Source organism: Balearica regulorum, chromosome 8 (assembly GCF_011004875.1).
Source record: "Balearica regulorum gibbericeps isolate bBalReg1 chromosome 8, bBalReg1.pri, whole genome shotgun sequence".
Taxonomy (NCBI): Eukaryota; Metazoa; Chordata; class Aves; order Gruiformes; family Gruidae; genus Balearica; species Balearica regulorum.
Genome location: NC_046191.1, coordinates 31,957,908 through 31,984,884, shown reverse-complemented (window position 1 = coordinate 31,984,884; position 26,977 = coordinate 31,957,908). Strand labels below are relative to the sequence as shown.

Here is a 26,977-nt window from a genome sequence, read left to right as displayed (position 1 = left end):
CGCTCAGCCAGGGCCACCCGGGGCAGGGGAGCGGGCAGGGGGTCACAGCCCTTCCCGGGTCACGGCGGCAGTGAGCAAGCAGGGCAGGGCGGCAGCGGCGGCACGGCAAGGAAGCGGCATCGTGTCTGGCCTTGCCTCGCCTGTGCCCTGCCCGTACCAGCCAGGGGTGAGACAGACAGACAGACACGCGGGGATGGGGAAAGGCGGCAGACACGTCCCACCGCGTTCCCCCCTCTGCCCCCCTGCCCTGCAGCGGTGGCTGCTGGGCTTTGCCGGGGACCTTGGTGGGAGTTGTTTTACGCAGCGTCCCTGACGTTTCTCGGGTGGGGGCACAACGGGAGATGTGTGCCAGCGGCTAACTAGAAAGAGCAGTTAATCAGAACGTGGTCCAAGACGTCAGGGCTGTAGCTGGGCAGCACAGGACACTGCCAGCTTGGCGCTGTACGTCCTCTTCTCCTTCCTCAGCTCCAGGCGGATGCGCCAGAGCTGCCTCCTCCAGGCAGGTGCTCCCAGCACTTATTAACTCCTGACAATACCTCGTCCTCCCCAGAAATGAGAGAGAACCTGGCTCAGCAGCCCCAGAGGTCAGGTCCTCCAACCTTCAGCCTCCCCAGAGCAGCCGTGAAGCCCCCCGACCTCCAGGAAGCCCCAAGTCCCCCTCCTCCAGCAGCTCCCCCACTCTGCTGGGAGAAGCACCCCAATGAAGACCCCAGCCGAGAACTGGTGCCACTGTCCAAGTCCTTCCCGCTGCCACCTGCTCCCCAGGCCCCCCTTGCCCGCTGCCAGCCTCCCGCGTCTCCAGAGAGCGCATGAGATGATGGAGCTTGGGCAGTGAGAAAAACCACTAGAAATGAGGAAAAAAAAAAAATCCACCAGAGCATGGCTTGGTCACTCCTCAGCACGGTCTCTCCTCTTCCACGTTGAGGTCAAGCCCAGTACCACACCGAGAAGAAAACCCCTCCTCGGATATTCTCTACCTGGATTTCAAAAACATAAATAAATCCCTTCTTCAGTGAGCTGGATGCAGCTTCTCGTGCTCCCTCAGGTCTGCTCCTCCCTGTGACAGAGAATAACACACGTTGCCCTCAAAAACCAGAGATTTTGGCCGTTCCAGACCAGGGTGATACAAGTGCTTCAGAGACTCCACAGACATCTACAGAAGCCAAGAGCTTCACCCTAATTTGGGATTTCGCCCAGGCTTTACAGGACAAGCACTGATGCTGTGTGACCCGAAGATAAAGAGCACAGACTTGCTTCCTAAACTGCACATTTTAGCCCCAAAACGTTACGAGGTCCCACATGAAGCTGCTGCCCATGCGAGGTCAGCACCGTCCCACCGCCCCGTTCTCTGCTCCCCACAGCCCAGATGAAACATCAGATTTTACCAGACAGGATTTGCTCAACAGCAACGTTAGCCAAAAAAGAAAGAAAGAAAGAAAAAAGATTTTAGAAAACAAATGCATTAGTGGCAATTATAGCTGAAGAACAAAAAAAAGCTGAAGCTAGAGAAACTGAAATTAAAAAAAATAATGAAAAGAACTTACCAAATGAGAAGGGATTAGCTCTGATGCAAGTTAATGAGACATGTGCGTTTTCCTCTGCTGAGAAAAATAAAAGAAATCCAGTCTGCAGCTGGAGGGTGGGTGTGATTGCAGAACTGCCCAGGCTGTTAGCACAAAAATCTGTCCTGACATTAAAAACTTAATTTGGGAACACGATTTCTCCCAAGGTCTAGCAGACAGGACCCCCAGAACACCACAGAGTACCCAGATTTATGGCATTCCCGGTAGAGAAATTTCAGCTTCTTTTTTTAGGGTTTTTGCTTTACCTTTGCATTGTAAAGAAACACCCCCCCCGACAAACCCCCCAGGGCTTTCCAGGAGGACAAGGCAGCTCCAACAGCATCAGCACCGCCAACATCATCTTGTTTTTTAAGACCTGGAAAACCAGCAGCGTAAAATTCATCCTAGCCACGGCAATGGGGCGGTAGACACAGGGAGAAACCAAAATCACTGCGGCCATCTGCAGCCCACCGCATGAACTTCCAAATTTTCCCTTTGCAAATACTCAATGCCAAGGTATGAGGGGTTACAAATATTCAGACTTTATTATAAATAAGAAATACTGTTTTATACATAAAAACTGCAAGTGTTGCATTTTGTTCACCGCCCCAGACAGCAAGACCACAGATTAAGGCAAAAAGCTGGAGTGAAGGCACGTACTGAGGGGGCCACAGTCAGGAATAAGGTGATGAAGGGACTGTCACGCGTCGCCTGTGACATCCAGCACTCCACCAGCAGCTGTCGCATCATCACATTACGTAAAGAAATAACTGGACTTATACAATGAATAATGGCTGTAATGCAGTAGTGATTAAGAGATCGCTTATAAAGATTTTTTTTTTTATTTAAAAATAAAATTCTGTTAAAAACAGCTTAAGAAAAAAAAAAAAAAGAGAAGAAAGCAGGAAACCTTAGGCCTGAGGTCAGCCAGGGCATGCGCGCATCTTCGCATCTGCTCTTCTCACAGCCTTGGCAGAGAGGTGACGCGGTTACAGCCAGCCATCTGACCAGAGCAGCCGGCCAAGACACCGACCTCAACGTCCCACGCGCGTGGGCGAGCACAGGTAAGCTCTCCTCCGGGTATTAGGTGTGTTTGTGGGCAGGGGGAAATCCCAGGCTGGTAAAAGTGTAAGAATCTCCAAGAGAAGGGGGTACAAGAGGGGTGCGGGGTTTGCTGGGAACACCCCCTGCCCGGCAGCGCCGTTCCCCAGGGCGCACCAAGCCTCCCGCCTCGCACAGGGGTATCAAGATGTCCCCAGATGTCCCCAAATCCAGCTTTCTGACCACCTCAACGCTGGGTCCGGTCTCCCAGCAAAGCCACAGCCCCCACTCTCTTCCTGGCACAACGTCCCCGGGGACGAGGGACCCAAAATGGGGTGCTGTAAACAGCACCCATCAGGGCTGGCTTGGGAGGGAGGGCTAGAAAGCATCCACCCAACAGGCAGAGTGGTTATTGCTGATACCTGAACGGGTGCTGAGCACACGGGAGAGGGAAGGAAGCAGGACCCAGCTAGGAGAAACACTGAGCTCTATGGGAGTAAGATGGAGAGAAGTGATATACGGTGCACGCGCCCCCATGGCTATAGGGGAAAGCACATAGAGGAGGCCAGGCTGTGCCACTCTGGAAATATGGCTGAGTATACTTACACACACATACGCACACACGAGAGACTTCCTCACACTATAATCATGATAAAAAAAAAACGGAAAAAAAAAATCACATTCACACAAAAAATATAAATTTGAAATAATTAATAGCACCAGTGTGTGTCAGATAATAATTTCTTCCCCGCTACGCAAACGTACGAAGTTGCATAGTGTTTAAGGATAGATATATACTGGATCTCAAGGAGGGAGTGGGGGGGTGCCAGGCTGGAGGCAAAGAGGAGGCCGCAGAGGATGCTCTCGTCTCAGAGAGGGGCCGGAGGAGGAGCGAGGGGCTCCCCGCCGCTCCCACCCAGCACCAGTAAAGCAGCTGGGAGGCACTACCAGAGAGGGAGCCTGCCGGGGAGGGGGCAGCGGCCGTCGGAAAGGTAGAATTGCCACCCGAGCCCAGCCGGAAGTCCCTGTGCTGCGGTGGCTTTACGGTGACCAGGAGAACGGTAGGCATAAAGAAAGGAGCGCGCTGGTAAACTCGGCTCTTTCTGCCAGGTTAGAAACAGGCAAAAGGCGAGAGCAATGCCAGGAGACAGAAAAATGCCACTGTCCTCTTCCAGGAAGAGGATGGGGAGAAAGCCCTTTGCATTTCCACCTGCGCATCCTCTCCCTTGCCCACCCAAAGACATGCAGCATGAAGGCCAGCGCAGCTGCCAGAGCTCTCTGGATGGCAGCTCTCCTCTTCAGCAAGACTCTTCCTGCTTGAACAAACTCATCTGTCGATCAGACATTTGTAGCTTAAAAATAAAAATAAATCCTCTGGCAATTCGATAGCAACACCTACAGATGGGAACGCAGCTCAGGGCTTCCACACTTCCCAGCCTGGGCTACCTGGCAGGTAGCTACTACTAACAGACCGGACCCAAAACTTCTCCACAGACCAGGAGCAGGGCTGGTAAGACCTACCACTCCACCAGTAAAAGACCTACCACTCCACCAGTATCCCATCTTCCCAAAGGGCTCCTCTCAGGGGCTGCATTTTTCTCAGAGCGATGCATCATCACAGAAAGTACATTTCAGAAAGAGGCTTCGGCTATTTTGTCAAAGGCTACCAACGCTGTCGGATTGGCCACTAGTTAATGATTAAAAAAAAAAATTCACAGGGTTAGAAGTTGGGAAGAGGGATCTGAATGAGTGCAGCTATACTGGCCATTACAGTAATACTTTGGTAGCCATCCCCTTCCTTCATAGGGACAGAGAGCTCCGGGACCGAGGATTCGAGGGGAGAAGAGAAGAGAAGAAGAAGGTAGGGTTAGTTTTGCCTTGCTGTGTACAGCTCACATGGTTATTTCTGAACCACAGTATAAAGAGTCCAGAGCATCTCTCATCCTTGCGCTAATCAAAGGGAAACTGTGTCTGAGAAAGGGGCAAAGGCAGAGTGCTCAGGAAGACAGTTTATATAAAAAACCCCTTTGATGCCCAAAGACGGATATTTAATTTGCTTCTCTTAAAAAAAAAAAAAAAAAACAAACTTTCAACTTATCCTGATTTGAAAAGAAAACTGGCTGCGAGCAGCGAAGAGTTGGGGATCTGAAGAAAGTAATGTGTGTTAAGGCACTCCATAGCCAAACCACTGCTCCACCGCTCACCGGGGGAATAACCCCCACCCCAGCGCACCCTTAGGGTTTCTCAATGGACGGGGTGTTAAAACAGCCAGACGGCAAGGTCTTCTTGATGTCTTCCAGGTTGCTAATGTCCTTCAGGATCTCTTCAATGTCCCTGTTGTAGGCCTGTATCGCATCATCTTGCTTCCTGGCTTCTCTCTCAAGGAAAGACACTTTCTGGTCCAGGTCGCTATCTTTCATCTGGTCTTTGGCACTATTCAGGGTACCTTCAATCTCATTCAGCTTGTTCAAGTCCACCGTCTCCAGTTGCCCTGTAAAGGCGGAAGCAAACAGTGAAGTCCATTAAAAAAACCAAAACAACAAACCCTTTGATGCCCTGGTTTTGGGTGCTCACACAGCAGAGCCCGTACCCAGACAAACATCTCCATCGGGTCACCTCTGCATTTAAAACAGGACCAGCCTCAAGAACTGTCCTCTGCTCACCGAAAAGCGGAGCCAAACATTGCACAACAAGCTTTGAGGCCACCCTGGCGGGGGGGGGGGAAGACCAAACCCCTTGCTGAAAACACGCAAAACCCATTTCTAGAAGTCAACAGACTCATTTGATTCATGGCGCAGCACCAGCAGGGAAGCCAGCACACCACAGCAGGAAAACATTCAAAGGTGTAAGGGACATTAAGGACAGCCTTACCTAATTGATCCAACAGGCCATTAATGACGGTAAGCAAGTCGTTCACAGAGTTCTTTGCTTTTCTTGCGTTGTCTTCTGCCTCCTGGGCAGCCTGTGAGGCCTGCAGGGTATCAAAAAAAGAGCGCATAAAAGATGCCGTAGGGATTATGAAACTGCTGTCTCTTCTTCACAGCTCTGCCCGTGAAGCAGTTAGACACACACATCGCTGGCTCCTCTCTCTCCAGGGTAACACCCCTGTGCTGAGATCTTTATCTCAGTGCTGGCAACCTTCAAATCACCAGTTTTCTGATTATTTCAGAATGGGGATCCCTGATAACTGAGAAGGATTTTGCAGGAAAAGTCAGAACAGAGTCAACAGGGCTACAGTCAGGTTTCAGTTAAAATAAAAGTGTTGCATTAACAAAACTGGCTCAAAATCCAGCAGGGAACCTATACTAATGCCACCAGAAGAGCTCCTTTGCTCACCTCATGTCTTCAATCCCACTTAAAACTTGGAAGAGATTGAATACTGGCTGGACCCAGTGCTGTCTTGGCAAGAGGACAGCAGGAGAAAAGCTTGCATGGCCAGGACTGCAGGGAGAAGGCAGCTTCTTGCCGCTGCTGCCACCTGCCAGCATTACTTACCATGCCTGCCATCATCATATCCTTCTCAGCATCATCCTGCTTCCGCTTCAGTTCTTTTTCTGCATCCTGTAGTTGCTTCATCATGTCATCCACCTCCCTGGCCAGCCCCGTCACATCAGCAAAAGTCTTGTCGGCTTCAGCTTTGGTAGCAGCAGCACTCTACAGCCAGCAAGGGGAACAGGACGGAAAAAAGTGGTGAAGGTGCAGACCTTCCTTCAATCCTTTTCCTCAAAATGCACCCATCATGCCACATTTTGCATTCCCTAGCGGGGAATACAGCAGAAAGCACGTGGGGCTCATCAGAAATTACTAGAACAGAGGAGTTAGCGCAGTTACACTCCAATATCTCAGGGGGGTGGCTTCAGAACTACAAAGGACTCACCTTCTGAACTGAACCGGCAATTCTCTCAGCATCATCTGCTTTAGCCTTGGCTTCACGGGCATCAGCAGCGGCATTGCCAAGCGCCAGCTCCGCCTGGCGTGTCTTATTGGTGGCTTCAGCAATGGTCTGGGTAATGGCAGGAATCTTTTTCAGCGCCTCCTCCGCTGCCGTCTTGTTATCATTCACTCGCTTATCAAAGTCTAAGAAAGGGCATAACAGATTCTTATCACTTGCTCCAGAAGAGCCTTGGGATGCTTCTCTGACCAAGCTACCCAAGCTTTGCCACCTTGACATTAGAGGGATGAAGGACAAACTGGGGCATGGGGAGGTATATGCTTGCAGCTCTCCCTATTCCATGTCTTCTGACGCCAAGTAAGGAACGTTAACTAAAAGGAGATTTCTAGTTACTGAAAACATTTCTGTTTTCTTCTTTAAAAGGAAAAAAAAAAAAAACACCAAAAGAACCCACCCAACACTCCGGTACTGGCAATAGCATGGACCGTTTAACCAAGACACCCTACTGCCAAATGACTTGTCACACAGGAATTGAAGGATTCACTGCAAGTGCTTTTCCTTTACCTTTCAGGTTGCTGAGAATGGTATTAGCCTCCTGTAGTGTGCCATTGCCCTTCCGAGCAGCTTCTTCAGCCAGGGCTTTTGCTGCATCTGCTCGAGCCAAGAGCTGGTCTGCGGTCTAAGGAGACACGACACGTATCAACGTATTATTATGTTTAGACGGTCATCCTTCAAAAAGGTATCAAAAAGCATCGCTCAGCCTGAAACACCAACACCATTCACAACAGCGTTCATCCCTGAGTGGCAATGCTTCCCTTCCTCGGAAAACAGGTGGATTTAGGTACTTTTGAGATACTGTTCTGAACACGAAGACGACGCCACACCTGACAGACATCTCCTACTCTCCCTTACAGCCTCAATGCCATTGCTTTTGCCAGCTTTTTGCATCTCCCTTCTGGGACCATTCTTCAGAATTCTCCTAAGTAACAAGCACTGCTAAGATAAGACTGAATAAGACCAAATCTTTCTTATCTGGCCAGTTATGTGTTTTCCTTTGTTTTTTCTCCACAGAACAAAAGCCTGCACAAAACAGAACTGACCTGCTGCTCCGTCTTCCCTTTCTCCAAGAGATTCTTTACTTCTAGCTCCTTTCCTTTCATGTCTTCTCTCAAGTCCTCATAGTCTTTCAGCTTCCTGGCAATTAGCTGATCTAACTCCTCCGCTTCCTTCTTGATCTTGTTTGCTTCATTCTGCAGGTGGAAATCAGAAACAAATGCAGATTCCTGAACGTCAAAGAATTTCTGAACAGGTGGCAAAACAGTTTAAACAGTCAAACAGGCAGAAGCTATGATGGGTTCCTGTCTTACAGCTACAGCTGTAACTCAGCTTTCAAAGCTCTAAATACCACAAGGGTCAGAGGTTGCAAACAGTTTCATGTGCAAGAAAATCTACTGCGCTACAGTGAGCACAGGAGAGGGAGCAGCTCTGAAAGATTCAGAGGGAACTGAAATTTTTACACTTCTCTGTTCAAGCCAAGGTGTTCAGCAAACAACATTTCACTCAAGGGTTTTTTGGGTCCTTCAGATGCATGGGGGTTGACGCATGTGGTTTCCTGCACCCAAATCTCCTGCATAAAAGCTGAAATGCACAAGTCTGGATTATGTCTAGAGCGACAAAATTCCACAGACCATTCTTGTGCAGAGAAACATTAGCAGAGCACGTGCAAGGTATGTCAGCAACCTGGCACGCCGGTTATAACGCTTGTCCTCACTGATCTTTAGAAAACGCTGCGCATGATGCTTCCCACACGTACCTCTAGCCCCGTGGAATCCACGGTAGGCAGACTGGTGAGATTAGCGTAAATCTGCAGGGCTTTGTTTCCAGCATCCTCTGCCTCCGCAAGGACCTTGTTGGCCTGTTTCTCTAGGTCTCGAGAAATGTTCCTTGCTTGATTATACCTAAAAAACCCCAAGGATCCAGTTACACTACATTTTTTTTTTTTTTTGTGGAACTGAACTTCCTAAGAGAGTAGAGAGGCTAAGAAATTGAAATACAACTCCCACAAAACCCAAAGCATACAACAGAAGGCGGCTTAGTTTTAACCACTGCTCTAAAGCCAGGAAATAAAAGCAATTTTCTGTTACTGACTCACTTCTGGTTGAGCTCATCAATGTCACTTGCAGTTTGATTTTCTCCAGCCAGGGTTTTGAGCAGCAGCTGATACGCTTCTGTGGAAGTATCATTTGCTGCCTTGGCTATGCGTACAATCTCATCAGCTTCTTTTTTGTGCCTGAATAAGATTACAGAAGAAAAATAATGCCATTAGAATTGTCAGCCAGTGGTTCCTGTCATCAATTCCATATTTTATTCTCTCTTTTCCTTTCTTCACCCAGATTTGCACATGGAAGATGCTGCAACATTTGCAATGGAAGACGCTGTCCGAGATCATCTCCGCATCGCTCCAGCAGTGCCTCTGAGATCAGCTGAAAGGCGCCGCTACGGTAGTACACGTCCCTCATTCACGTGTCTAGTGTTTGCCCTCAGTGATACGTAGGCACGCGCCCACAGTGCAAGTCTCTTGCTCAAAGGGCGTGTGTTTCATGTCAAGCAAATTAAATTTCGCTTCCCCCTTGTACGGAAGAGCGGGGCCCTGATGCGGGCTGTAAGGAGTGCATTTTGCCACAGCCTACCTTTCAGCCAGCTTACGGGCCTCTTCTGCCAATAGAGTCATGTTGTTAGGGTCCCCGCTTGACTCCGGAGGTGTAATGGACTGGAAAGAAAGAAAGTAAAAAAATCTTAAAGCTCTCTTTTCATCTTTTATTCATCTTTGCTTTAAATATTTATTGTCATGATCTAAATGCTTAGAGATGTGTCTAGCCTCCTTCTGACTTCTCTGTATTTTTTTCTTAAGCCCATGCAGTTTCCACCACTGGTTATCCCTTAAAAAAAAAAGAGGTGCTGATATTTATTTAGGGGCTTTTACAGTTGGTTTCTTTGAGCAGGGGCTAAGATACAATCCACGACAGACACTGGTGATCTTCCTTTATTTACTTTCCATGATTTTCAGTAGGGGAGAGGACATTTCTATAGCAAATTTGCTAAAAGAGAGAAAGAACAAGCAGAGAAACACACCCAGGGGGCACAAAAAGACAATGCCCTGTCCTCTTCTCCCCATGTGGTATCTCAGCAGCACACTCACCACATTGTCAGCTGCCATCTTTGCTTTCTCAAGCATATCGGAAGCTAAGCTGATCAGGTCCTCTGTGTCCTCCACCCGCACACGGGCTTGCTCCGCCAAGTTCTCTGTCTCCCGCACCGTGCCCTGGATGTTCCTCAGCCTGTTGAGCTGACCCACTAGTGTGCTGTTGATGTCTTTGAGACGATCCATGAGGCCTTGATCTACATCTTAAATGCACAATACAAAAGAGAGGAAGCCAAATTAATTACAGCAGGAAGAAAAGTTGGAGCAGTGGCTTACCACTGCAGGCAACGCTTTGGTAGGTTAATCCCCTATTGAAAGGGAACCAGCAAAGCCATTTCATAAGTCAGCTTGAGATCAAAGTCATCATCAGAATGTGCATCAAATATGAGAAGTCATTAACTACTAATAAGACAGTCCCGCTGGGTGTTGGAACCAACTCTGATGGGGAATTTTGTGTTCAGAATCATGTTTCACTGCTATCATTGACCCAAAAAAAACCAACAGAGCTGTTCCTCAAGAGGTATGAAGTATCTGCTTTGCAAATTCCCTTTAGCTTAACTCCTAGAAGGTAAGCAGAGATGCAGTAATAGTGGGGCTTCATGTTTTCCCCCTGCTTTGGGCAATGGTGGCCACTCCTGAGCCACACACCAGTGACAAAAGGTGGCAGACAGAGGACCCAGCCTTGGTTCTCCAATCTGTAGGACCTATGACCCCCCCCAACTTCCCAAAATTCTTGACCACCAGGTAACTCCCCACAACACTGTCTTAATAATGGAGCCATAAAGCACAGACACACGCCTCATGGCCAGGGAGAATTACTTTTGAAAAGGTGAGCACGTTACTATGACGTGAAGTACAAGCAGAAGCCTGCAGGCCTCCAAAATTAAGATTTTTCCCAAATACATTGCCTTGAACTTGCAGCATGTCCTACGCATTGAATGTGAACATCCGACACGTTTCAAAAACATACTACAAACTACATATTAAGTAGAAAACCATGAATGAGGGCTACAGGTGTGCACAGATTTTTGCAAGGGTAGTTTTTGCATTTAGCTTGCAAGAGGTAGAAAGAAAGATGAAACACGCCACCACAAACCCCAATCCATTCCCTCATCTTTCTCCAACCCCCACCCTTCTACTCCCTAAACAGGGCTTAGCTAGGCACGGATGCCGAGCAGGCAGCATAAAGCTACCCCAGCTAAAACTGAGAAGAGCTTCAGTGATCATTCCCACCAGCAGGAATCTTCCCAAACGCAAGCGTTAGATCTGTGTCAGCTTTTTCCCAGCTTCACGCAAAGGAGACAGATTTTTTCCAAAGTGGTCTGAAATCACTGAACCAACTCCCAGGGGAACATCTACAAGTGCAAAGTCAAGAGTCTTCAAGTTGCTCTTCTCCAAAACACACGTCAGCTTATACATTAAAAAGACCCTAAGGACAAACCACTGTCACGCGGCTTAACGTCCTGCTCACAGACGTCCTCTGGTAGAGGTGACAGTACAAGAATCTCTTTGAAGCAGAGTTTAACAGGAAAAATAGCTGCATCACCACAAGAGCACTTTTCAGAACATTATACGCTTTACAGTGGATAATTAAGCTTGCCAGCAGGATTTTGAAGCCTTCATTCTGATTGCTGATGATATCCCAATAATAAGTTCTTTATCCCAAGATATCTGAGCAAATTTATAAGCATAATAAATAAGTATATTGGAAAGTCTTCAGCTTGTTTAAAAAGTAGGTAAAACCCTCCTTTGCATCTGGAGAAGAAGGTAATGCTTGGATATGTATAGAGCTAGAGGCAGATCTTTACTTTGCATGTACAACAGAGACTGCTGGGAGAACAGCAGGGATAAAAGCACAGCCACTGTTGTTTTGACAACAACGTACACTGTCTCGGCGCTATCTGAAATAGCTCTCTGTCCTGATGCGCAGCATAGGCTTGCAATAAAACCCTCTCTGTCCTAAGGGAAAATCAAGCAAAGAGGTCATTTCACATTGGTCCACGTCTGATCAGGTCAACTCACCTTTGCTGTTTTGTGCTTCCTGAAGCAACTCCATAACATCTCTTTCCGCCTGCTTCAACCTCTCTTCAAAGGCTTGATCGGTTACAGTTTCTTCTCCCGTACCCAGATTTGCTATAAGATTTTCCAGCTCCTGCAACCTCTCTCTTTGCTCCGCCACCTACGCGAGAGGGACAGAGCACAGCTATGACATAAGCAAAGCACTTTAAACCTCTCTGCTTCCAGCAACCATCAGCCAGCCACGGGTGTAAAAGCTGCTGCACAAGCGGGCACGTGCCACCATCTCCAGCAGTACCCACAGTGGCGTTTGTGGCCTTACCTTATCTTTCACTAATCTGTAACAGGCCGGACATTCTTGGCAGCCCGGCCACGAGCGGTTGTAGAAATAGTTCTCTTCGCACTGGTCGCAGCGGCTCCCCACGAAGCCTTCCTTGCACTCGCAGCGACCGTTCTCCCGGCACTGCAGAGAGCGCGAACCCTCGGGATCACAGTCGCAGGCTGTGGGGAAGTTAAATCTCAGTCAGACTGGAGGAGAGGCAGAAATACGGTAAACCCTGCAGGGTGAGAGCGAACCCTCAACATCCTAAAACCTCTGTAAGGGCAACAGGGCACAAGACCCACAGCTGGAGCCCCGCTCCCAATCGGGGTGCTGCTACGCACGGCAGCAGGGCACTCTGTCTAGCTGGACACAGTATTCACTGTACGTGTTCACAGTGTTCCTATTGCCTTTCCCGCAAAGCCTTATAATTTTCTACCCCAGTTCATTCTAACCAACTGCAGTTAATTCCTTCAGCTCTTTACAAGCAGGGATATCGCCGAAGAAAGTTTGGATCATCCAGTTTTTCAATCGCATTTACCAGATCTGTTGCTCCTCAAGACAGAACCTGTACATTCAGGCCATTTGCAGAGTAGCTGTGCAGAGATTTAACCTTACGAAAAAGGACTGTTGCAGGACAAGACTCAGAGAATGTATTTATGCCAAAGTGAAGTGGGTATCCATCTCACTCCAGCCTCTCAGACTTACGTTTACAACCTTCGGAGCCAAAGCCAAAGTGGTTGACCTCACATCTGTCGCAACGCTGGCCGGCGATGCCAGGCTGGCACTCGCACTGCCCGGTTCGGATGTCGCACTGGCCGTCAGTGGAGCCCAGCGCGTGGCAGTTGCACCTGGGGGAGGCAGCCGCACGTCAGGCGGTGACACAGAAGGGAGGCACGGGTGAAGCGCCTCTCTGAAGGAGCCCCAACGAGCACAGCTCAGTGTTTCCGTTTGTCAAAAGTCACTTTTCCTGCCGTGCATGTGCAGGAGGCAAGGCACCGAGTCTTTGAACCATGCAAGGTCACTCAGTGCTTGCACTAAAAAAGGAACCCACAAGCCGTGCTGCACACAATCACGTGGCGCTTTTCTATTTAAAACCCTGATTTAAAGCTATTTATAAAGCTTTTAAGTCAGGCTTTTTGTACAGCCTTCATAGCTGCTCCTTGACTGCTGCTCTTCCCCACCCATAGCAGCATTGAGACACACCAGTTACTTGTGACAAATACCACATTCCTGCACAAGGTAAGCACGGACGCCCCCCAAAACCAGGCTATTTGCCCCGAACCAAGGCGAACATCACCTCTCACAGCCACGTCCGCTCTGGAGGTTGAAGTAGCCAGGCTCACAGGCACTGCAGTCCCTCCCGGTGACGTGAGACAGGCACTCACACTGCCCAGTCACTTGATTGCAACTCGTTTGCTGATTCACAGTGCCGTAGGGATTGCAGTGACAAGCTGCAAAAATAAAAGGGATGGAGAAATATGCAGAAAGTTAGAAGTCCCTCGTGGCATTGGTACTCTGCTAGCCAGTCCCTAAACGGACCTAGATCCAAAACACACGGCAGCCCAGCCCCTGCATCGCACAATGCTTTTGCTTCGATGGCAGTAAGCGCCCACAAACACAAGCATTTTAGCAAGCTGGAACCACCAAACCGGGATAAAGCCACGCATCGCTGCTGATGGGCACAAACAACAGCCTGACGTTGTGTCCTAACAACACATCAGGAAACGGCAGCTCTTGGGGGCAAAACCATTTTTAAATGCACGAGAAACTGGCTCTCACCTCTGCACTTGTCGGCAGGATCGGGGGCCAGGGGGTTCCCGAAGAAGCCGTCCTTGCAGCGGTCGCAGTAGAAGCCGGCGGTGTTGTAGATGCACTTGAGGCACTCGCCCGTCTGGCGGTCACAGTTCCCCACGGCGTTGGGATCGATGTTGTCGTTGCACTGGCAGAGGCGACAAGGCCTCACAGCACCATTTTCACCCAGTGGGTCTCCGAAATAGGCATCGTCACACAGCTCGCACCTCTTGCCTGGGACGTGACAGAAACACACTTGCTGCAGCAGAAAGCCCTTTGCTGCCATCTCACCCAGACTCCCTTTGCAGCCCCTTCTGAAAAGTAAACTCTCCAGCTTCCTCCCCTTTCATCCTTCTGTTGGGGCCAGAAAGGTGCACAAAACCACACACAAATCTCTCCTCATCTCTAAATTTAGGCCACTTTTTCAGTGGAACTTTGCATTCTGAATTATTTCAGCTCCTCTTTTCCCTCCTACCCCCTTAAGCCAAACCTATTTGTTGTAATCTGTTGTTAATTTAAGAATCCAAGCAGGTAGTCCCCCATGGGGCATCACTGCTCCAGGAAGTCCCACTGCCAACAAGATCTGCCAAACCTCCATGGGCAGCCACGGAAGCATCCAACTCAGCAGCTGCCTACACTTTACTGCAGATTTGACCTCCCCAGCTCGCTATAAGCTCCATTTCTTAGGCAGTTCTCGCACACACAAATCCTCTTTTCCTTCATATCCCAAGAAGGTGACGGGGAAAAAGGAGGAACTCTTGTGTGATCACATAGCTACAAGTGAAGAAGAGCTACTGACACCTGACTTGCAGGGAACCTGGACCCCTGGACTCCACTTTGGTTCACGAAGCAACAGCACCCATGGGAACCCCCACAAGCAGCCTCTGTGCTTGGTCAGGGGCTTTTCTAAGCATTTCAAGCATTTACAGGTATTGCGTACTTTGGACTCTGCTATGCCAAGCGTAAAATCAGCAGAGAAGCACGGAGGCTGCCAACCACCCTAAGGCTTCCTTGCTGCTTGCAGGCAGAACAAAAGGCTCTGCTTAATGGGTATGTGCTCGGACTCCACGGTTTATCACTAAGAAAGAAGATCTGTATCCGTTCACCTATTTCTCTATAAAACTGCCAAGCATAAATTTGGTCTTGTATTTTTTGGGCAGTGTTTGTGATTCACTGCAGCCTTCCTGCTTTTCCTAGGGAGGGCACTGGCCCTCCCCTGCAAGCATCCCGCAGTGCCTCTCCGGCTGGCAAATTGCATCTTCTAATTTTATTTCAGTCTGACCCGCCTTCCTGGCTCTTTAAAATCTATCCTATTTTCTGCCCAACACTGTGCGATTAACAGAGCTCTATTAGAAGCTAGCACAGCTCACCTACATAGCACAGAAATGTTCAGGCTTGGCACGGGTTAAGCCTTTGTTTCCCTTTTATTCTCATGAGATAGGCACAAAGAACACGGGTAGCCCTGAGCCTTGCACAGGACAGAAAATAGGGCTGAGGGAGGGAGAAGGACTTTAACCAGAAGACACAGCAGCTTTTGGCTCTGCTCACTGTGGGTCAGAGCCTCAGAATCGATACGAGACACATTTCCGCAGGCACATGGTGTGTTGAAAAAAAGACTTTTTTTGTGTAGGAACACACCTGTAGTGCCAGTCTGGCAGCTGGTGCACACAACCTCCTTTGTGCGGGGCACGATGGCACAACTCGAGCTGCCAGGGCACGGGCAGGGCTGGCAGTCTGAGGCCGTGCCTGCTGTGGCATCTCCGTAATACCCATCGCTGCACTTCTCACAGTGAGTCCCTGCCGTGTTATCCCTGCAATTGCACGTGCCTGGAATAGAGAGGGAAATGGTTTTTGCTTCATCGTCCAACTCAGAAAGAACCACCACCCTCTTGCTGCTCCTTGTTTTATCAGCCCTTCTTACCTGTCTCGGCCTCACACGTCTCGCTGTGCCCATTGCAAGCGCAAGGCACGCAGGGGCTGTAGGGTCCGAGGCTCGGCGTCTCTCGCCGGTATCCAGAGGAGCAACGCTCACAAAACTGCCCCTCGTATCCCGCCGGACAGGAGCAGCTCTCCACCCAGGCCACAGGGACGCCGGGTCCAGGGCGAGCACTTGTGATGGTAACGTCATCCAGGTGGCCGGCACCTAGAAAGCACCGAGAGGGGAAAACGCTTTGTAACCACGAGAGCGCTGATCGCCGCTTCACCAGACACACGTCTGAATGCTACGAGAGATAGACGGGTGGATGCTTGCAGTTGGTAGGGTGAATCAAGAAGCGAAACTCTCCAGGAAGGTTTAGACAGATGAGAAAAGATGCAATACAGCTCACGAAAGGCACGCGCAGGGCAGGAAAGCGGAGAGTAACAATACAGAAGAGGATGCTGAGAACAGCATGCGAGCAAGTATTGTCAGTTAAAATAAGTTACGTTTTGCATGCATATGGTTTCCATTTCTAAATCAAATACCACAGCCAATTCCTGTCTTTCTAGGGAGGACAGACGATCTCTTTAATACGCTGTCTCTAACACAGCATCTGCAAACCATGCCTCGGGGCAAACTCTTCAGCTATCCCTCTCAGGCCATTCCTTTGTCTGGCATTTGAACGCTCCCCCCTCTCCACCCAGCTCCTTCCCTGGGGCAGAACTGAGCCTGGACACAACAGAGCTGGTTTTTAACTTACAGCAGTGTGTTCGTACCACTGCGCAGCTACAGAGCACTGAGCAGAGCCTCAGCTCCCACATAGCAGCAGCGGCTACAGCACTCGGGGGATGGCTTGCTCCACACCTTTCCTCCTCTCCATTTCACAACCCCACATTCCTCTTTATGAGCCACCTCCGAGAACACTCGCAGTTTTCCCACCTTCCCCAAATGCAAATTCATCCTTTGCATCTTTCTGCAAAAACTCTTCTTCACATGACAATACCCAGTATTTTCGCTCCTAATTCGCGTCCAATTTTTGTTCCCTCATTACAGGGAGCTTTCGCTCAAGTTCAGCACAGGCAGCGCTTTTGAGATCTCATCCTTGCCATTTGTCATGCCAAACAAGGGGATGTAACCATTCCCAGCGTAGCAGAAACTGAGGCCAAACGTTGTAAACTCCCGACATCTCTCCTACCACGTCCTTCAGGACTCTGTGCTACGTATTTCTACCAATCTGGAAGACATGGGCTGTGCAACACAGCAAAACCCTCACGTTTAGAAGCAAAGAATCAGCAGGTGATGGGTGCTCAGCTTCCAGACTCTGAAAGCCAGCACCTTTCTCCCCAACTCCTCTCCAGGAGGTCCGGGAGAAGCTGTTACATAGGAAGATGAGGTGAAGAGCAATCGGCACAGGCTTTGCCAAATAACCTGCAACAGCTATTTGTCACCAGGCCCTACAATAAAGCAACCTGAGCACTAGACTAATGGGTCTGCCCAGCAACTTACTTCTCTCGCTGTAGGTCCCGCGGATCTTGATGGAAGTCAAGTTGTGGAGAAGCTTCTGGAAGTCAAATGCCGTAAGAGCAGGCCTCCAGGGGTAGTCTGTAGCCTCATGAAGCCTACGCAGAAGAGCCATGCATCATCAGCAAAGCTTTCAGATGCTAACAGCTGTGCCCTTTTTAAAACACCCTTTCCAACAGCGCTACACTATTGCAACATACATCACATACACTTATGCAATGCTGCTAGACAGCGAGCTTCAAACTAACCTGATAAGACCGCTATTCCGAGCTAAAATTAATGCAGTTTGTTTTCTTAAGAGCTCAGAGGCCAGGGGCACCCCAGGCTGGGTGCCAGCTGCTCCCACCTCTCACCTGAAGGTGTAGGTCAGTGCGTTCTCGCTGGGGTAGGGGTTGCCCTGGGCTATGAGTGGCACCGACACTCTCATCCCAGCCCCTTCCAGCACCAGGTCCTCTGCGGAGAGGCGCGTGTCCCGTCTGTCCACACGGAAGGAGAAGGTCAGGTTTTGCCCGTAACTCAAAACCTGGTTGCCCAAGAACTTTCCTAAAAGGGGAAGAAATCCTCACAGTTAGGGGATGGAACAGAAAGGGCACAAGCAACACAGAAAGCCTCGCTCCTCCAATGACTTACGTGGTGCAACAAAATACATGGGGAAGTAGCTGTCCGAGATAACAGAGATATCCTGGGTCTCTGCACTCCACTGGAGTAAGACTTCCGAGCCATCGCGCTGCTCAGCACGCCACTCGTCCTCTCCTGGAAAAAAAAAAGTCAAACATGTAAGAATTAACACTCTTTGAAAACGTAGCTTTGCACACACTTCTTGTGTCATTCTGCACACTGCTCACATACAACTAACCTATAGCCTGTACACTGGCACTATCAGACTTTAGAAGCTGTGCAGAAGACTGTAGACAGCAAACATCATCTTTCCAATTTAAGCCCCTAACTCGTGTGCTGACTTGAACCCTACAACAACTACTTGTTCAAAACCTTGTTTTCTAAAGAGCTTAAGCAGAGATGGGAAAACCTGCAGTCCCCCTATGACTTGATGAAAGCTTCAGCCTTGGTACAAACTGTTCTCCAGTGGAATTTTAATTAAAAAGATGTTCTTTTCAGACTACGCAGCATGAAAACATGCATACGCAGGAAACTGACTGTATGAAAAAAGATTTCGCCTGAGCTCACAGACCCATGGGCAACACAATTGTGTTTTACTTAGAGCCATGTAAACCCCAAACCTAGTGATTACAATCCTCTCAATCAGAAACTCCTGATTTGGTTCTAAAATTGCGAAAATGCCCCCTTCCCAACACCGCTCTCAGGCTATAAAAGGTTTACATTTACAATTTCTGCTTGCACCTGTACAATGTACATTAGCGCTGGGTGTCCGAGGCCAGAGCTGTGAATTCATTCCTCCCTAGGTGAACAAACAAGCTGCAGACTGGGAAGCTCCCAGTAACTTCAGCAGTAACTCAGCACTTCCAAAAGAGGGAACCTGGACCTGCCTGCCCAAGGTTTGCAATCTTGCACAGAGGAGGAGGAGCAGGTTTTATTTTTTTTTTTTTAATCACTTCTGACTTGAGTCTACAGCCCAATTTGAGATACAAAGGAAGGCTCAATTTTACCAAACTCGAAGCTGGAGGTGATGCTGTATATACTGTAGCCGATGGCGTTGGTGCAGACTGAAGAGTGTCCAAAACAGAAGCAGGGGGTACAGCCCCTTGGATTGGAGGAATCCAGATGGAAAAAACCAGGTTTGCATCTGAAGATGTGAAGGAAAGAGAATTAATTTCCTTGATGCTTACCTCAGGCCATCGCTCGAATGTTTCTCATTCTTGAAACAAAGCCACGGGAAGAGAAGCTCACCTCTCGCAGTGGAAGCCTTCAACATTGTCCTTGCATGTACACCGTCCCGTCTCGACATTGCATTCCCCTGTGCTGCCAGCCAGATTACAAGAACAGGGCCTGAAAGAGCCAGGAGAGCAGGTAACTCGTTAAAAGCCACACAGAAAAAGCTTTAAAAACCCGTGTAGTTTTTCTTTTAGAGAGCAGCAGTCTCCCTTACCTGCACCCGCCTTCAGAGAGGGAGTGGAAACCTGGCTGGCACCGGTCACATTTGTCCCCCATCACACCGGGTTTGCAGCTGCACTGGCCGTAGCTGTCGCACTGCGTGCTGAGGGAGCCTGCGGGGAGAGCAGGGACAGGCACCTCAGCAGAACCACCCGGCTCTGTTAGCCTCCAATTTTTTCAGCTTTACAAAATGGGCAAGAAATATGGGAAAAGAAAGTGGGAAGCATAGATTCAAGCTGAGTGACAGCTTACCCAAAGACTGCCGCTAGTTCACAGGGATTTTTCCCCAACAACTCTAGACAGCTAATTGTTATCTAGTCTTCCAAACTGTATTCAGCTTTAAGTATTCCTACCAACAAACCTTTTTATATATAAATACAATTTTAACTTCAAATTGCATTCTCATCCTTATTCCTGTTTCATCCTCAATGTTACCTTTGCATGCCTCTAACTCCATGCCTGTTTCACCCTGCAATGCACCACTTCCAAGATTTTATTCCCTGATTCAATTGTGTTCTCCCTAATCACTGTCTACCCTGTGCCAGGGGATATCCTGACCTCTTCCTTTCATGCTCCGATTTCCTCCCTTGATTCCCAAGCTGGATTTAAAGACTAAACCACCTCCTCAGAGTGAGGCCACATGTGCCACTATTAACCCTAACAAACTCTTCAGCAAAACTCTCATTTTTGGCAGGACATCTTTCTCAACACTGCTCTGTTCAAGCAGACTTGCACAAAAAGCAGCAGCAGGTTTCTTTAATCCATGGTGGACAAAATGCTTTCTCCCAAGCACCGGTGTAGCTAGCAGCCTTGGAGTTGTCAGCACTCTAAGAGTTAAGTACCAGGAGAAAAATATTTTAATATACAGAAACAGTTGCTTCTTTCCACCCCAATCCACACCAGAAGATTATAGCAAAGTGAAGAGTTATAAGATGATTAGGCTGGACAGGACAGAAGAACTTACAAAACCTTTACCATATACAGTCAGAGTTCAAATCCCCTTTGCAGTCCCAACTTATGAATATTTAGGAAAAAAACTGTACTCAGACAAAAAATGGCAATTTAAACCAGTTCAGGGGCTTCAAATACACCCTGGGTGCCAGTGTGCCACGGGATACAAGCTGATGGCTAAGTTATAAAGCCCTTTGGCATTTGTCCTTAAAGACCTGAGAAGTCACCTCCCTGCCTCTTCTCGACCATCTCAGCTGACACCAATCCTCACCCCTCTTAAAATAAGGTCTGACATGAGGACCTGGGAGAGCAGACGGAGGAAGAAAGAGGCCTTTCTTGGTCAAAAATTTCACAACTGTACAACTCTCTGACCAAATTAGATAGGAGACGTACCCTGGCAGACCTCTCGCTGGCTGCTTTTAGGGCATGCTGCAAGCAATTACTTATTCCAGCTACTCTATTTTGGAACCTCACATCATATCTTACTATCTGTTACCCTTTTGTCTCCTTCTCCCTTATTTGCTGTGGGCTGGTGTAGTTCTGGGATCTCTCCATATGGATCAAGTGGTTCCCTTGATGACAAAAGACTTGTTCTCCTGCAGAATTTTCTCCTGTGGATTTGTCTTGATTTTTTACTTTAAAGGAGTTTAACTACATATTTTGAGTTGACCTTGTTTTTTCTCACCCTCACCCCCTTTTGTGTTTAAGGTTTCACTGGTTTGTATTTATAGTGCTTGGACACTCAGAAACTGATGTGGTTGAAGTTCACTACAATTCTTCAGTATGAACAACTTCCAGAAATATCCGCTCACATCATCTTGTTTATTAAGAATTTAAATGAACTCTTTAGTACTAGGAGTGTCCAGGGTAACACATACACAATGAGGGCAGGGGGGAACCAAACTATTTCAACAAAACCAAAAACTATTTCAGAACATATTTGAAGGAGTAAAAACTTTAGAGGTGAACCATTTGCCCCTGCCACCCCAACCACAATTAGATCCAAGGATAATTTCAACCAAAACACAACCCAAAAAACATTGCCTACATGGGAAAAAAAAAAAAAAACAAACAACAAAACCCAAACAAAAACCTCCCTCTTTTTACCCAGTAGTTTGCAATTAGCTGCATAACTGAGAGAAGAGCTAGCTCTTGTGCATGGAAGTTTGCAAGCAGAAACATTTGCCTCTACTACTTACCGACCGGGTTGCAGCTGCAGGGCAGACATCCCTCCTCGCTCCCCAGGCGATAGAAGCTGTCCCTGCACCTTTCGCAGTGGGCACCGTCAGTGTTATCCGAGCAGCCCATGCAGTGGCCCCCGTGGCCCGTCGAGCGGTACAGCTCAGGGTCGAAGTAGCACTCCTGCGACCTCCCGTTGCAGTCGCAAGCTGCGAAGACAAGGGTACCATCAGCGAACAGCACGTGCGGCCATCTGACCCTGACACTCACAAAACCAGCTAGGCAAAGCTTGATATTAAGTTGTAGGGGAGCTGGAGTAGGAGCCTTTAACCATCCCGAGACTCGTGCACAGACCCAAAGGCATTTGTGCATCAATGAGAAAAAAAAGGCGGAAGCATGTTTTTGTGGTGGTTGAACACGGGGAGGGAGAAGCAAGGCTGACAGGCTCCTCAAGACCACTCTCGCCTACATCCGGAAGAAAACCGACATTTTCTAAACTATTCCCTTCCACGTTGGGCTGCCATTTGCAGCTGAAGTGCCAGCCTCCCACACAGCAACACCAATCTCAATCATGCAACCAGGCATGAGAAGGTAACAGCGAGGCTGACTCCAGGCCGTAAGGAGAGTTTCTCCCCTGCATTACAAATCCCCTCTGTCTAGGGAGCAGGAGACCCGAGTTTCACCAGCACAAGCCACAGATCTTGACCAGACAGCTGGGACCGATCAACAGACACAGAGGTCAGACAGGAAGAAAGCTTTTCCGTCTGAAAAAGCTTCCCCATAAAGTAAACTACCAGGAGCTGTTGTCTGTGACACAAAACCAAGCAAAATAAATTGGCATTTGGTCACAGAGATCTGCATTTGCAGTCCAGAACTGTTGCAACAACCTCGAAATTGGATGAAGTAGTTGACAAGTAACTGTAAAAACCAATAACCTAAACACAAGAGGAAGACAGCGGAAGCTAAGTGAGGAGTTTTTTGAAGGTCATTTATACTCCAGCACAGTAAATGCAGGTTTTTTTCCTATGGGTTCCATAAAGTACAAGCCTGTACATTTTTGCAGCACACCTCTCTCCTAAAGGTCACTCCCATTCTTCTCCAGAAAGGAGATGCCCTTTGCTAGGGATCTACCAGAAAGCTCCTACAGGAGTGGAGTGACCAGCAGTCCCACAAAATCTCTGCTGAAAAACACCAGAACTGTGCTTAACACTGGCTAACTGCAACTGAGACAACTTAAAACCACGCAGGGCCAGCTTCTGGATGCCAACAGAGGCAAGGGACCCAACCCGTGAGAGGTTTTCCCCACGTACCCAAGCATTCATTGGCGCTCTCTGCTGTTGCTCTCCTCCATGGTCGGTCATTGAAGAAAGGAAGACACTTTTCACAGTCGACCCCGAAGGTGTTGTGTTTGCAGTTGCAGACCAGCTTCCCAAGCTCGTTCTTCACGCACTCGCTTGCGTGCCCGTTACATTTGCATCTGGTTAACGAGAGACAAGGAACAGCTATTTAAACTCCAGGGATCCAGGTCACTCACAGAGAGATCCCAAAAACAAAGCCCAGATCTGAAAATCTGAGACAAGACAAATTTGAAGGTAGATGGTCACAACAAAATTGAGAACACAACTGCTGTTATTCAGCCAGGAGAAGAGGAGGCTCCAGGGGGACATTATTGAGGCCGTTCAGTATCTAAAAAGGGTTTACAAGAAAGATGGAGAGAGACTTTTTACCAGGGCCAGTAGTGACAGGACAAGGGGCCACGATTTCATACTGAAAGAGGGTAGGTTGAGGTTGGACATAAGGAAGGAATGTTTCACAATGAGAGTGGTGAACAGGTTGCCCAGAGAAGCTGTGAATGCTCCATCCCTGGCAGTGTTCAAGGCCAGGTTGGATGGGGCTTTGGGCAACCTGGGCTAGTGGAGGGTGTCCCTGCCCATGGCATGTCGGGGGGACTGGATGATCTTTGAAGGTCCCTTCCAACCCAAACCATTCTATGAAACAAATAGGTGTAGCACACTCGAGATAGAAACACGAGAACATTAATCAACTCCTTCGCAGTCTGCCACTAAAACAGAGTAAGCTGAGTAGGAGAAGCAAAGATTTTGTTGGCTTTATGTTAGTTTATTCTCCTCAGCTTCTTTCTCATGAGAGTCCAGGAAACAGTATGGACGCTTGCCGTGTGCTCCTGCTGTATCAGTAAGAACTTAAATAGCACAAAGGTGACTAACACAGAAGCCCAGGGACCACAACAGACTGGTGGGGCAGCCAAAGTAAATCCCCACATAGCCAAATCCTGGTCGCAGGATTGCTCTCTGCAAACAGTCCAAAACGCTGCACTGATCTCAGTTCTGTTCACGAAAATATTTCATCGTCAACAACTTAAGATTTAAGCATTCTGCAACACGTTTTGGCAAAAGGAACAAACAACTACACCATTGTATGACGCTTCAGATTGTCATAGGAGATAGTTCAAAATATATGTGAAGCAGAAACGTTGAGATTTTCTGCTTGCTGTTATTCTAGACTACACATATAGGCAGAAAACGATTAATAACACATTAAAAAAAACACACAAAGCACAGGGTAAAAAAGTTAGGGGGTTTTTTGTTTTGTATTTTTGTCTTTCTTTTCACCATCTGCCCTCCCAAATCACTTAACATTTGATCTAATTAAGGAAAAAATATTCGATTTCTGTCTGTCCTGAAATTATAGCCACAAGAGGTTATACACCGTATTTGCAAGCCTCACAAGATTCATTCTACTCATTCTACTGCATTTTTCGTTTAGGACAGTCAATAAAGACTGAAACCTAATGGTACCATGTGAGTATAATCAAAATCTGCAAAGCACTCTAGTAATCCTGACCAAAAGCTTTAAATAAGTACAGAGGTTTATTGTCTACTCACCTACCACCCACAGCAAAATCAGAAATTGCGTAGTAATAAGACTTGAGAACTTTTGGGTCATTGAAAACCTCATCTCCAAACGTGTTCAGACGATTGAGGGTCACCCTTATATCTGTAGCCGTCACCCATTCCTAGAGCAGACAGAAATCCCATCAGATTAAACATCAAACATCCCCCTCAAGAGCATACCAGCGCTATGTCATTAGCAGTTGTATTTACAAAGTCATTCATCAATCAGCAGGTTCCTTCCTCATCATTTTCCCCTCTGCACCACGGAAGCTCACACATCCCTGCCGGAGAGGCCTTACACCCCATCGTCTTGGTTCGGATGTATTTTCCGGACCCTCCTTCTATCTCTGCATACTCCTTCCAATGTCTCTCCACATTTTGACTGTTCTCAGCTGGGAAGCAGTGGGTAACATCTCCAGCAAAAGCTGCCATGCAGGCAATTATGTGGACTTGCTAATCATACGTATCTGTTTAACTGCAATTTTCTTGCAAAGCTATACAGCATGAATAGGAAAAGCTTTGGGGTACACTCGTTTGCAGACATATACCTCCAGATGAAGAGACACAGACAGAGAGATGAATGAGGCTGGGGGAAGCTGAGGAAGAAAAGCAGACAGGCACATCTGACTTGCAACACAAGAGCTTTTCATAATATTTACACAGCATCTTCACCACAGTACCCTACCCTCCTCCAGCAACAGCGTGCAAATGTAGCCTGTCCCCAAATTTCACATCCCCTTCAGCCAGCGACTGTCGTTAGTACCTCCTTGTCTTTATTACAGCTTTTGCAATGCCATTTCCCTTCTGACCCCATAAAAAAAAGAACAGGAGAAAAACATCCCTGTATGTACAACTGTGCTGCAGCTGCGCCACCTGCTTAGCCAGTACAATAAGAAGATTTGCTGAACTACAAACACTGGCATAAACAGACGGAAATGCTGAGCACAATACACACGTTTACTTCAGTTCCAAAAAGCAGCGCCAGAGGTTTGTACAAAACTGGCCGTCAGGTCTCCACTCCTTCCATAGAGAAGTTTATCAGAAAATTGCACGCCATATCGTTAACTTGAAATCTCTCTGTTCACCTTAACAATTAGACCCTGTTCTCTGCAAGGGCGAGCTACACCAATGAGGTGGCCAAACTGGTTCTTTTCCATTTCAGGAGTTTTTCCTCCCTTTCTCATTAATCTTTATTTTCGTTTGCAGAAGTGAGCCCCACCAGATTCTGCCTTCCTGCCCGCTGGCTGGGGATCATGCCTCAGTCCACTCCTGCTACTCTAAGAGGAAAGGGAAGAAGTGGCGATCACAGGTCTGAAAAGAAGGAGACGAGCCCTGATGGGGCAAACCCCACAGTTTTAGTGCCTTGTGGCAATATAAGCTGAAGAAGTCATCAAGCAGCATACAGAAAGTGCCAAGTAAATACTGCGGATAAAATCAAGCTCCCCCACCCCAACACACATGTAGAAGAACAGGTTATGGTTTCAAATAACCCTTTATCTGTTCAGGAGAACCTCACATTTCTTAATTTTTTTTGCACTCAAAATATAAATGCAGATGCCTCAAGTATTCACTTGACTTAGGCTTTACCCTCCTCTGCCCTTATGTCTGAAACAGCAGCAAAACGCCCACAGCTGCTTTCTAAGCAGGCAGAGATTTGCATCCATCCTCTAAAGACTTCCACGTTGCCTAATGACAAATCATCCTTAACGCCACCGATTTTGCTTTTTGCACCATAAACTTACTAACAAGAGTCAAGACTTCAACTTTTCCTTCAAAAGCATCTCTGGATTGTCCACCCAAACTTACCCGCGCAAGGGCCTCTGAGCATAAGGGCCGTAGCGCAGCCCACGTTCGGCACAAAGCCACCATCCTCAACGACTAAACAGACTCAACTCAGACCACCCAACTGACTTAGTCCTGCTCACGTACCTGTAGCACGGGGCTGTTGTCAAAGTTATAGGCGCTGGGACGTCCCTCCAGCGTCGAGAATGCCACGTTGCCCCCGGTGAGAGGGGAGATGTCACTGAACTCATCCGTGCAGAGCGCCTGCTGCTCATCCTCCCCAGTCCGAATAAAGCCCCGGTTGACTTTGTGATATGTGCTCTCACAGGAGCCACTGTAATACTGGTAGGGCACCCACGGGCCATCTTCCCTGGTGCGTTTGTAGATTGCAAAGCTCTCTGGCCGACTGGTGTGAAACTTCAGACGCACGTATGTGATGTCAAAGGCCTTTCCTGCGGATGAGAGAAGACAGACATGAGAAAGACTCAAACAACTTAAACCAGAAAGAATGGCAAGAGCTGTGCTGCAGTTCTCCCTTTAAAAGAAACATCCCCTCTAGTACCATCGAGCAGGATAAGCAGTGTCCAGCAGCACCAGAACTATCTCCTCCAGTCCTACGTACTGCATCTCCCGGCAAAGACAAGGTGAAGGAACTGAAGGCAGAAGTCAAGGGCAGGCTGAGTAGATAACTAAACGGACCTACAGACTTCTGTGCAACCAAACACACATCTCACAAGCTGCAATTCTCTTCTGCAGACATCACCAACAGCATCCTTACCCCAACAGAGGACATATTACATCAGAGCCACAAACAGCTT

The 26,977-nt window shown here is 48.1% G+C and overlaps 1 protein-coding gene across 1 annotated transcript in view; it reads right to left on the bottom strand.

The window, feature by feature from the left end:
- Positions 1 to 2,081: 2,081 nt before the first annotated feature.
- The window catches only part of LAMC1 (laminin subunit gamma 1), a 68,596-nt gene continuing 43,700 nt past the window's right edge, over positions 2,082 to 26,977 (bottom strand). The window contains exons 2-28 of the mRNA XM_075760523.1: positions 26,307 to 26,611; positions 24,369 to 24,499; positions 22,776 to 22,942; positions 21,486 to 21,674; positions 19,331 to 19,448; positions 19,132 to 19,230; positions 18,891 to 19,027; positions 17,896 to 18,018; positions 17,619 to 17,808; positions 17,251 to 17,363; positions 15,748 to 15,969; positions 15,465 to 15,653; positions 13,815 to 14,060; positions 13,333 to 13,486; positions 12,741 to 12,883; positions 12,036 to 12,214; positions 11,720 to 11,876; positions 9,695 to 9,900; positions 9,186 to 9,265; positions 8,648 to 8,785; positions 8,309 to 8,453; positions 7,596 to 7,745; positions 7,060 to 7,174; positions 6,481 to 6,680; positions 6,099 to 6,257; positions 5,475 to 5,574; positions 2,082 to 5,094 (exon numbers count right to left, since the gene is read on the bottom strand). Coding sequence (XP_075616638.1) covers positions 4,838 to 5,094; positions 5,475 to 5,574; positions 6,099 to 6,257; positions 6,481 to 6,680; positions 7,060 to 7,174; positions 7,596 to 7,745; positions 8,309 to 8,453; positions 8,648 to 8,785; positions 9,186 to 9,265; positions 9,695 to 9,900; positions 11,720 to 11,876; positions 12,036 to 12,214; positions 12,741 to 12,883; positions 13,333 to 13,486; positions 13,815 to 14,060; positions 15,465 to 15,653; positions 15,748 to 15,969; positions 17,251 to 17,363; positions 17,619 to 17,808; positions 17,896 to 18,018; positions 18,891 to 19,027; positions 19,132 to 19,230; positions 19,331 to 19,448; positions 21,486 to 21,674; positions 22,776 to 22,942; positions 24,369 to 24,499; positions 26,307 to 26,611 — 4,412 coding nt within the window. The 3' untranslated portion in view covers positions 2,082 to 4,837. The remainder of the gene's footprint in view (positions 5,095 to 5,474; positions 5,575 to 6,098; positions 6,258 to 6,480; positions 6,681 to 7,059; positions 7,175 to 7,595; positions 7,746 to 8,308; positions 8,454 to 8,647; positions 8,786 to 9,185; positions 9,266 to 9,694; positions 9,901 to 11,719; positions 11,877 to 12,035; positions 12,215 to 12,740; positions 12,884 to 13,332; positions 13,487 to 13,814; positions 14,061 to 15,464; positions 15,654 to 15,747; positions 15,970 to 17,250; positions 17,364 to 17,618; positions 17,809 to 17,895; positions 18,019 to 18,890; positions 19,028 to 19,131; positions 19,231 to 19,330; positions 19,449 to 21,485; positions 21,675 to 22,775; positions 22,943 to 24,368; positions 24,500 to 26,306; positions 26,612 to 26,977) is intronic.